Source organism: Mus caroli, unplaced genomic scaffold (genome assembly GCF_978045245.1).
Source record: "Mus caroli unplaced genomic scaffold, Mus_caroli_1 scaffold_7, whole genome shotgun sequence".
In the NCBI taxonomy this organism is placed as follows: Eukaryota; Metazoa; Chordata; class Mammalia; order Rodentia; family Muridae; genus Mus; species Mus caroli.
The window spans coordinates 120,520,480-120,530,896 of NW_028227262.1; the positions used below are offsets into that span (position 1 = coordinate 120,520,480).

The 10,417-nt window shown below is 45.6% G+C and overlaps 1 protein-coding gene across 2 annotated transcripts in view; it reads left to right on the forward strand.

Annotated features, from left to right (window-relative positions):
* Rbm28 (RNA binding motif protein 28) overlaps window positions 1-9,957 on the forward strand; it is a 42,910-nt gene extending 32,953 nt beyond the window's left edge. For both annotated transcript variants that reach the window (XM_021165387.3, XM_029478818.2), the window contains exons 15-19: window positions 2,321-2,470; window positions 2,756-2,830; window positions 5,498-5,754; window positions 6,277-6,379; window positions 8,624-9,957. In XM_021165387.3, the coding sequence (XP_021021046.1) occupies window positions 2,321-2,470; window positions 2,756-2,830; window positions 5,498-5,754; window positions 6,277-6,379; window positions 8,624-8,758 (720 nt within the window). In that variant the 3' untranslated portion in view covers window positions 8,759-9,957. The remainder of the gene's footprint in view (window positions 1-2,320; window positions 2,471-2,755; window positions 2,831-5,497; window positions 5,755-6,276; window positions 6,380-8,623) is intronic.
* The last annotated feature ends 460 nt before the right edge of the window (window positions 9,958-10,417 follow it).

Sequence of the window (10,417 nt, forward strand, 5' to 3'; positions counted from 1 at the left end):
ATATACAAACCATCACACACGGCAAGCACTGTGCCCCTTGTGCCTTTCCCCAGCTCCTACGGTAGCATTGGCTGTATGTTCAATATTACTCCGCCGTAAGCACAGTATTCACGTTGACTGTGCATGTCTTCAGTTGAGTTAGAAGACTATGAGTTCACACTAGCATTTAGTTCAGCTCTGTCTCTTTTGAAGGCCTTGCCGTTAACCTCTATACTGGCCTGAGACTTGGTTGTTTCTCCAGACAGGCTGAGCTCTTTGAGGATAGATAGTATCTCATTATCCCCAATCCTGGAGATACTTGGCATAATCTGTTCATCTTTACATTTGAAAATGCCATTGCCAATATTTTAGGTGTGCTTTGCTGTTTTATAGCCGTAAACTGTATGCCTAGTACCCTGAGGCCTCTTTAACATATTCCTTGGTATTGAGGAAATAGCATGAGAGAACAGTAATGTGTCAGAGCGTGTCTGACACCACAGTTAGTGGGGAGCACCCACAGTATTTAGTGTATGCCCATTTTGAACTCATTACAGTTTAGTGCACGTCTACATTGTACAGTCTATGTATTGGTTGTGTAACTATTTCCTCGAAGATAAAGCCTCCATCTTGGAGGAAGGTGGGTTGGTAAGCTTAGAAAGGCTCAGGACATTTCTGAGCCTGACTGGATACTCTAGACCTCTTACTCCTCAAGCATATATAAGCAGTAGGGGCTGCTAAGACAGACTCTCAGACAGGCTGAGGCCTAGAAGAGGCCCAGCAGCCAAGCTCCTGGGGGAGAGGCAGAAACCTGATAAGCCCAGACCATTGAGCTACCCAGAAAAGACACTGACCTGTTGAGCTGCCTTCAGGCTGTGCAGTGAACTGCAGGCGCTCAGCTTGTGAGCTCAGCTTGTGGGCTTCTGGTGGTAGAGCTGTCTTTGAGTCCTTTCTGCTTCTGAAAGTCACCCCAGTAAAGTCTGGCTCAGCAGCTGGCTTTGGTGTTGTGTTGACAAAAGACAGACGTCTTTGGTTCCTGTCTTGGGTAGTAGATGTTAGTTCCTGTCTCCCCAGGAATCATGACAAAAGCATTTTATTTTCCCCTTAAGTCCTTCATTTGTGAGATGTCTTGAATGATGTTTTAAGTGAGTGAGCGTATTGAAGTCAGGAATTCTTTCTTCTTTTCACCCCTCTGCAGTGGACAGAGTAGGATCTGTGCACGGAGCCGTTGTAGTATGCATGTGGCTTTCGTACTTAGACTCCTCTGCTACAGAAGAACAGCAGCTCCAGGCAGTAATACTGTATAAGTGGTGTATTTTCTCAAATTATTTTCTATGCTCCTCATGACCCTAGGATATTTACGGTATCCTGACGTTTAGAGAAGAAAGGGCACCAAAGAGTTTCTGACTCTAACCCCAAACAGCCGAAGCTGGCTGTATTCTGAGCTTAGCCCATGTCAGGATATGGTTTTAAGTCTAAAACCATCAGGTTTTCTTTCCTCCCATCTCCATTAATTTCCTTCCTTCAGTTCTCTGTTCTCAGCAGTAACATGCTGAGATGCTGGAGAGTCCCGCACCTCTCATTACATGCATTATGAACATGAAGTATTACAACTCTTTCTGTTGAAGAGATGGCTTAGTGGTTGAGTACATACTGTTCTTGCATAGGACCTGATTTTGGTTCCCAGTTCCAGAGAATCTGTTGCCTTCTTGTAGACTCCATGAGCACTGCATTCAGGGGCACACACATACACATAAGGTTTTAAAAAATATAAAATAAATCTTAAAAAATGAAATACATGTTTTGGATAGCCCTGGGGCTTATTCTATTTGATGTTAATTCCCTTCTCCTGTGAGTAGCTGTGAACACTGAATGAGTCAGCACTCAGGTGGTTTCTTGTAAACCTGTTTCCCACCTTAATTTGTAAAATAAAGGAGAGCTGAAGATTGAGCAGAAAAAGAGGAAGGTGGATCGGAAAGTTGGGAGAAGAAGGAGGTTTCAGAGAGAGAAGACGCAGAGGCAGAGGAGGACAGAGGAGCAGAAGCTCGTGGCCTGGAGAAACCACAAGTTCTAAGGGCAAGTTCATGGGTTGGGCAGATCTACCGCCACACTACCATCTTCCACATCTGTGAGACCCTTAGATGTGGAAGATGGCAGTGTAGCGGTAGATCTGCCCTACCTAAGTGCACAACATGTATTCATATTATTTGAGTCGTGTTTTTTCATTGCCAGGGCATATTTGGGTTGGAGATTTACTGCAACAAATACATTTTTCTCTGGGAGGTTTTATTTCTTACCTATAACTACTGTTTTGTTTTTCTTTCCTTTCTTTTTCTATCCATAGTGTAGAGTGATGCGGGACCTTAAAGGAGTTCATGGGAAAATGAAGGGTCAGTCCCTGGGCTATGCCTTTGCAGAGTTCCAAAAGCATGAGCATGCCCTCAGAGCCCTCCGCCACTTCAACAACAACCCAGAGATCTTTGGGTCCCAAAAGGTGAGTCTCCTGCTTCAGAGAGACCTGTTTTCCCAGAGTCCCTGATATTTGAGTGGTGGGAAGGAGCACTGGGTGGTCAGGGTAGAGGTGGGGACAAGAGATGGTGAATCAGGGTGAGAGGCTCCTGAAGAGCGAGACTGGGCAGACTGCCTGCAGAACTGGCCTTTGGAGAAGACACGAGAAACAGCCACAAAGCTGACAGAAGGAGAAGCGGGTAGAGGAGCACCTGAGCCCACTGCCCTCACAGACTGTAAAGTCTTAGGAATGGCGTTTTCTTCCTCTCAGAGACCCATAGTGGAGTTCTCTTTAGAAGACCGAAGGAAACTTAAAGTGAAGGAGCTGAGGATCCAACGCAGCCTGGTATGGAACCTAAATTGGGTTTGGTTTTTGTCGTGTGTCTGTCTGTGTCTGTGTGTGCCTATGTACCTGTGCCATGGGTTCTAGAGGTCAGAAGACAACTTGGGGAACTTGGTTCTCTCTTTCTAGCATGTGTATCCTGGGGACTGAACTCAGGCCATCAGGCTTGGTGGCCAGTGCCTTTACTTGCTGAGCCATCTTCCTGGCCCCTGTCTCTAGCTCTGACTCAGAACTCACAGAGATCCCTCTGCCTCGACCTCGATTAAAGGTGTGTGCCTTCATGCCCAGCCTTTTTTCCAGGGGCTTGATTAAACTTCCTCTTTTCTACTCTGTGCTTCTGCCAAGTAGGCGTTTCCTAAGACTCTCTCTGGTGGTTTTTTCTTTGCTGTCCCTCTCCTGAGTGCTGCATGGGAGAAGGAAAAGGGGAGAAAAGCAAACCAATATTGTGATCTACATGAGTTCCTGCACAGTGTGTGGGCCATGTTAAAACAAGTGACAGAGGCTGAGTTCCAGAATCACCATCATCCTCTGAGACAGGGTCTCCCTGTATTGTTCAAGCTTGCCTTGAACTCAAAATCCTCCAGTCTCAGCACAGCTGCTGGGTTTAGACCATTTTCAATCTGTGTGGGGAGAAGGAAGATCAGGAGCTATAGCTCTCCTTTCTTAGCTACTTTCCCTGGCAAGTTACTTCTCTGCAGGTCAGTTTATAAGTGGGTTGATAACATCCGCATTCCTCACACAAAGAGGGATGTGCTTACGTGAGCACATATACCATTGCTCAGCTTGCAGTCAGTACTCTCTTACCCATCTTCCCTTGAGGCGTGCTAGGCTAGATTATTTGGAGGTCCAGAATTCTTACAGCAGTCATCAATACTCTTCTACCCATTGCATGCATGGAGAACATTCATAGCGTTCAGTGTATGCTAAACGCACGGTAGCAGTGGCTAAAACTCACCTTGGTTGGAGAACCTGGGGTCTCACTCTTGGACATAACAAGTTGCCTTTAGCCATTGCTTCGGGGTGTTTCTGAAGCTGCAGTCGCTTTCTTTGAAGTCTGCTCCCCGTGCTTGCATACATACTGCACAGTCTTTCTCCTGACTCATTTCTTCTTCAGAGCAAATGAACCCTCCTGCTGAGATAAGCCCTCCCTCCTTACACAGGCTTTCATCAACTTCCTTGGTTGTTTTGGGTTCTTATTTTGTTTTATTTACGTATGTGCCTTGTATTAGTTACTGTTCTATTGCTGAGATAAAACACCATGACCAAAAGCAGCATAGCGAAGGAAGAGTTTATTTGGCCTCGTGCTTCCAAAGGGACAAGAGCCCACCACGGCAGGGAGGCATAGCAACAAGCAAAGGGTAAGACCACAGAGGAGGAGGCTGAGAGATCACATCCTCATCCTACCACCAGAGCAGAGAGACAGCTGGAGCCAGGGCCGGGCTGTGAGCCTGCGGAGGACATTGCGTTCTCACCCTGCTTCAGTGCTGGCAGCCCTTCACCTTATCTTCCTCTGAAGCTCTAGCCTCCTCTCGCCGTCCTGACTTCACTGGCCCCCGCTCTGACCTTTTCCCTTCTTCATGCTGACCTAGGTTTGGAATCTATGCCTTTCCTTTCTCTGGAGGAATTTGTTTAGCATTTCTTGAAAAGCCAGTTCCTGGTCACAATTCCTTCCTTCCTTCCTTCCTTCCTTCCTTCCTTCCTTCCTTCCTTCCTTCCTTCTCTCCTTCCTTCCTTCCTTCCTTCCTTCCTTCCTTCCTTCCTTCTCTCCTTTTTTAAAAAAATTATTTATTTTATGTATATGAGTCCATTGTGGCTGTCTTCAGACACACCAGAAGAGGGCATCAGATCCCATTACAGGTGGGTGCGACCACCATGTGGGTGCTGATCAGGAAGATCAGCCAGTGCTCTTAGCCACTGAGCATCTCTCCAGCCTGCCCTCCCTACTCTTTCTTACTGAGAGTCTCTTTCACCTTTGTGAAAGATAATTTCATTGGGTAGAGAATTCTAGATTGATAATTTCATCTTCTGGAACTTCAACTACCTCATGTTATCTTCTTGGCTTCATAGCTTATTGCAATGAGACTGATAAATCCAGCTGTGGAGTTTGGGGTGTTTACTTTATTGGTTTTCTCCCGGCCCTTAGGCCTATGGCTTAATGTCTGTCATGGGTCTTACATTTTTCTAGCTGTATTACATTAAGTAGTTTTGAGTTGTTTTGTTCCTTCTGCTTGTGTTCTCCTCTTTTGTGTGTTATACTTTGGTGGGGGGCAGGTGTCTTTTGAAACAGGGTCTCTCATAGCTTAAGCTGGCCTCAAACTCCTGATCCATTCATTCCTTCCAAGTGCCTAGGATTCTAGATGTACATTGTTATGCCTGGCCTGTGTTTCACTATTGACAATTGTCTCTTCTTACTGACTTTTGAACATTGGGCTACTACTGCTTGCTGCCTGTTTCTGTTTCCTGTCTTGGCTCCTGCCTAGCAGCTCTGTCACTAGACAGCTTGGAAACTGTTTGCATTTCCTTTTCTGTGTGCTATGTCGGGGGGGGGGGGGGGGGGGGACACGACAAGTTCCTCCCTGACCAAGCTCATGCCAGCCTCCTCCTCGGCTGCTACTTTCCTAACAAGTAAATCTCAGCTGAAAATCAGGGGCAATTTCTTGTTTTATGCAGCAAAAAATGGAATCCAAGCCTGTAACCAGTAAGCCCCAAAAGGAGCAAAAAGAAGTTGGAAAAGACAAGCAACAGAAAGCAGTTCAGAGCGCCACACAGGATCAGAGCAAGGCGCCTGGAGAGCAGAGAGGGAAAGCCGGCTCCACCTCGTGGACAGGCTTCCAGACCAAGGCTGAAGTGGAGCAGGTGGAGCTGCCTGACGGCAAGAAGAGAAGAAAGGTCCTGGCACTCCCTTCACACCGAGGCCCCAAAATTAGGTGAGATGGTTCCTAGTGCATTGGGTTTGGCGCAGCTCTTTGTCTTTGCGACATTTGCGTGGACATAAGGGATAGTGTGCCCCCTTTCCCGTGGGAGGATGACAGGAAAGTCTCCGCCCTGGGAGCCACCCTCCGAGGAGCCTACTGCGAAGCCATTCTCGTCTTCTCCAAGCTTTTCCTGGCCAGCTCCGTCAGCCGAGGTTCCCTTGTTCATTTCTCTTTGGGACAATAGATTAGTGCTGTGAACAAATGATCTTTAAAACATCGTGGTGAGTAAATGAAGGTTTCTGTGATTTCTGTTGAAGTCACAGGCAAAAATACATAAACACAGAGAGACAAACAATCGAATATATAACTATTATGACTTAGGACATGCTGTTGTGAACTCTATTTAAGAGTGACTGCTTCTAGGCTTGGAAACAGCTATGTAGAAAAGAAGTCTGTCTCCTATGCTCTTAGATGGCAAGGACACTGACCAGAGAAAGGATTCTGTATGACGTTTACGTGGCTATCTTATTTCAGGCTGCGGGACAAAGGCAAAGTGAAGTCCCTGCCTTCTAGGAAGCCAAAGCCCCAGATGGGCCAGCGGAAGCAAAAGAAGCAGCAGTTAGCGTCTTCCGTGCAGGTGAGGTCTGCGGGCCCTGTGGTGTGTGGTGCTGCGGCTCGTTGGGCTGAGGAGGGCAGACTGTGGATAGCTGAGTGGACAGGAAGGCAAGCTCTTAAGAGGATGAGGCACGGTGTGAAAGTGGGGAGGGAAGTAAGCCCTTGTCAATCTACTTGAGCACTTAGCTTGTGTTTCCTTTGCCCGCTTCCCCCCACCAGAGTGAGTATATGAAAGCAAATCCCACTTTACATGTAACTATGTCTCAAGAGAGAAAGTGCTCAGGAAATCTTCACACAACGGCCAAGTCTTCACACACACACACACACACACACACACACAATCACATACACACACACACACACACAAACACATACACACACACACACACACACACACATACACACACACACAATGTCATTATCATATCTACTGAGATTAATCAGAAGTTCTTTATGCCCTCTAAAATGTAGTCTCTATTAAAATTTTTCTAATTGCCTCAAAACTGTTTTTTATGTTTGGTTAGAACTGGTTAGGATGCTAACAAAGCCCACACATTACATTGCATTATTCATCCCTCCCTCCCTTCACTCTATGGGTTTCTTCTTTCTTACCACATTCTCTTCCACGCTGTTAATTTGTTGGAGGAACAGGTCATTTGTCCTTCAGGATATATTTTATGTTGAGTTCACTTTGGTATCATGCTGTAACTTGTCTCTGTGACGACACCTTGTTGCCTGTCAGCTGGTGGTTAGGTCTGGAAGTGTAATCGGATCAGTTTGCTTGGAAAGAGCTCTTCATGGATGTTGCACCGTATTCAGTGCTGCATTGTGGTTGTTCACTGTTAGTAATGCCAAGATCAGTCTGGAGGTGTCAGATTGTCTGTCTGTTTCGTTGCTCCATTTAGAAAACGAAACCCCTACCACCTTTTCAGGTGTTTTGTTTTGTTTTATTTTGTTTTTGCTTTGCAGTGCTAGGGACTGAACCCAAGGCTGGAAGTGCTCAGCTGTTGAGTTATGTCCCTAGCTGCATACCTTTGGTTTATAACAACAATGGATTGTTATATAGACCTATTATTTCACTATGAGTTACAGAATGGTGATTTTCTAATACAATCATCCCTTTTGCACCTAAAAATAGTGTTCTAAGACTTTTAGAAAGAAAGAAGAGACTTAACATATAGGAAAGGCGAGGTGGGTGATTTATTTTCTCCTCCTTGCTGTACTAAGTTTCCAGAGTAGCGAACTGTTGCCATACCAACCTGTGCTAGTGGCCTGTGAGACTGAGATACACACATACACAAACACACACAAACTACTTGATATATGTATGTATTATAAAATCCGAAATTTTCATATAATGCTCTATTTCAACCAAATGTAGTTAATCAAATTCTTGTTCTGTCTAAGCCAACAGAAACATCTCAAATCAGCTCCTGCATCCTTCTGAAGAGATCATGTCTGTCTTTGGTAGTGTTGTTTTCTTGTACTGATGTTCTAGGCACGTCTTACATGTTTCTTGTTTCCCTAGAACCTCTAGTTCTTTTTAATAGAAAATAATAGCCCTGTTCGTCCTGTGCTCTCATTCATATTTTTTTTTTCAGGTTTATATGTATGGGTTGTTTGTCTGCGTGTATGTCTATAACTACAGGCATGCCTAGTGCCCCTAGAGACCAGAGGAGGGTGCTGAGTCCCATAGGTCTGGAGTTACAGATGGTTGTATGGCACAGTGTGAGCGCTGGGAACAGAACCAGGGTCCTCTGGAAGAGCAGTCAATTCTCTGCACCATCTCTCCAGCCTCCAGTCCTGGGTTCTTGAGCATTTGAGGACAAGCTTTTATCTCTGCCCCCCCTTTAAGAATAAAAAAGTCATTAGCATCCTTTCCTACTCAGATCTGTCTCTGGGAAGTTTCTGACTGTATCATATTATAGAGATCTAGTTTCTGAAATTTCATAAATGGACTTCTTATGTGGGCAGGAGCAAACAATGTCCAAACGATTCTCCCTTGTGAACATAGTCTTTGTACCCACTTATGTTTCGGGTGCCCTTGACAGGGTTGAAGTTAAGTGGATATGGTGCTAGTCCTTGGAAGGAGAGACGCGAGTCAGGTGTTCAGGCTCATCCCCAAGGACATAGTGAGTCTCAGGCATGCGGAAAGGAAGGAAGAAGGCAAGGGAGGAGGCAAGAAATCGAGGGGGTGGGGGAGAATAAGAAAAACAATGCCAGCCAGCCAGCCAACCAGTTGTCTTGTGTTTCCTTTCTTTCACAGGTGCCTAAAAGAAAGGCTAAGGAGAATAAGGCAGAAGCGCACTTCAACCAGCTGGTTGAACAATATAAGCAGAAGTTGCTGGGCCCTTCTAAAGGAGCACCCCTCATGAAGAGAAGCAAATGGTTTGACAGCTGATGGCACCTGCAGACTGTACAAAAGCCGTGTCTTTCACTGAGGGAAGCAGATCCCAGATGATACCCACTTTCTTGGGGACTCTAGGTTGTGTACATTCATGGTCCGTTCTCCAGTGTGGTTGGTGTTGGTTAGCCACACTGAAAAACACTATGGAGTTTTTATAACTTACCCAGTCACAGTGCTGAGTCTGTGATTGCAACTTATTTCCAATTTCTTCTCAAATGGAAACTATTGTTAAAAAAAAAAAAAAAAAAAAAGTGTTTGAGAGTACTGAATTATAAAGATGCATATTTTGTTATGGAGTCTGTAAGTGAGGAACTATGACTTTTTGGATGTGTCTCATTTTTAATATACACAAATATAGTATAAGTTTTTTTTCTAAATGAATCTTTTTAACATTTTTAAATCGGTTACCTAGTCTGTAAGGACTAAGCACAGAGAAAATGCTTACTAAAGTAGTCTCTGAATGTCAGAGACACCAGGAAACGACTGAAGGCCGTGGGCCTGGCAGCAAGCGGCACCTGAGAAGGGTCTGCCCCCGGAGAGGAATGGCTGACTGGGAATAAGATTGCAGGCTAGACCCCAGCCTGACCATGGATGGCCCAGATGAATTGCACAGAGCTCCTTCCCCCAGGGACTGGGAGCTCTCTGGTGAGAAAGCAGCGAACTTGAGGCCATGACCTAAAGCCTAAACTCTTATCTAGTCATGTTGAATAAGCAGTTAACTAAATGCTTTCCTGGTCACTCCCTGCACTACATACTCTTAAACATTCTTCTTACCTATACTTTCTCTTGCCTAAAGAAAGCTGGGGGTGGAGGGTGTGAATTTCAGAGTCAGGGTCCGCAAGAATTCTGGTGGTGAGAAGAGTGGGCTGTTGTGAAAGATGAAGCTCACTGGAGGCAAACCAACCCCCGTGCTGGACAACTGACACAAGATGTGGAGTACACTGATGGATTCTGCCGCTGCAGAGCCTCCTGTCTGCCCCCTTGGCCTGGAGAGCATCTCCTTTGGATCATTTGTTTCTCAGATCTCTACTGAACCCTCAGCTCTTCTGGTGTTTCCTTCAGTATCTGAAGTAGGGCTCCTCTTACCTGCCCAACCTGACTCCTGACTGGACTCTCAGACCCTGTTTGTTTTCTCTTGGCACTAACCATCATCTCAGATTGTCTCCCCATTAAAACATCTGCCTTGAGACTCTCTCTTGTTTGCCCTTACATCATGGCTGGGGAATAAATATTTACTGAATGAAAAAGAAAAACAATAGCAAAGGAAAAGGAGCAGTGGTAGTCTGTAGAAAAGACTGGGGACTTAGCTTAGCTTGCTTGGGTCCCTGACCTAATGTGCTGATTTAAAGGACACTGTCCCAAAATATCGCTGAGCCAAGCAGAGAGCTGTTTTATGGCATTGTCTTGAGAAAACCAGCAAGTGCTCCAGAAAGCCCGTGATGGCTTAGAGGTAGTGAAGGAAAAAATCATGGAAACATTTAGACTCTCTACTGGCTGGTTTTGTGTTGTCAACTTGACACAAGCTGGAGTTATCACAGGGAAAAGAGCCTCCCTTGGGGAAATGCCTCCATGAGATCCAGCTGTAAGGCATTTTCTCAGTTAGTGATCAAGGGGGGAGGGCCCCTTGTGGGTGGTGCCATCCCTGGGCTGGTA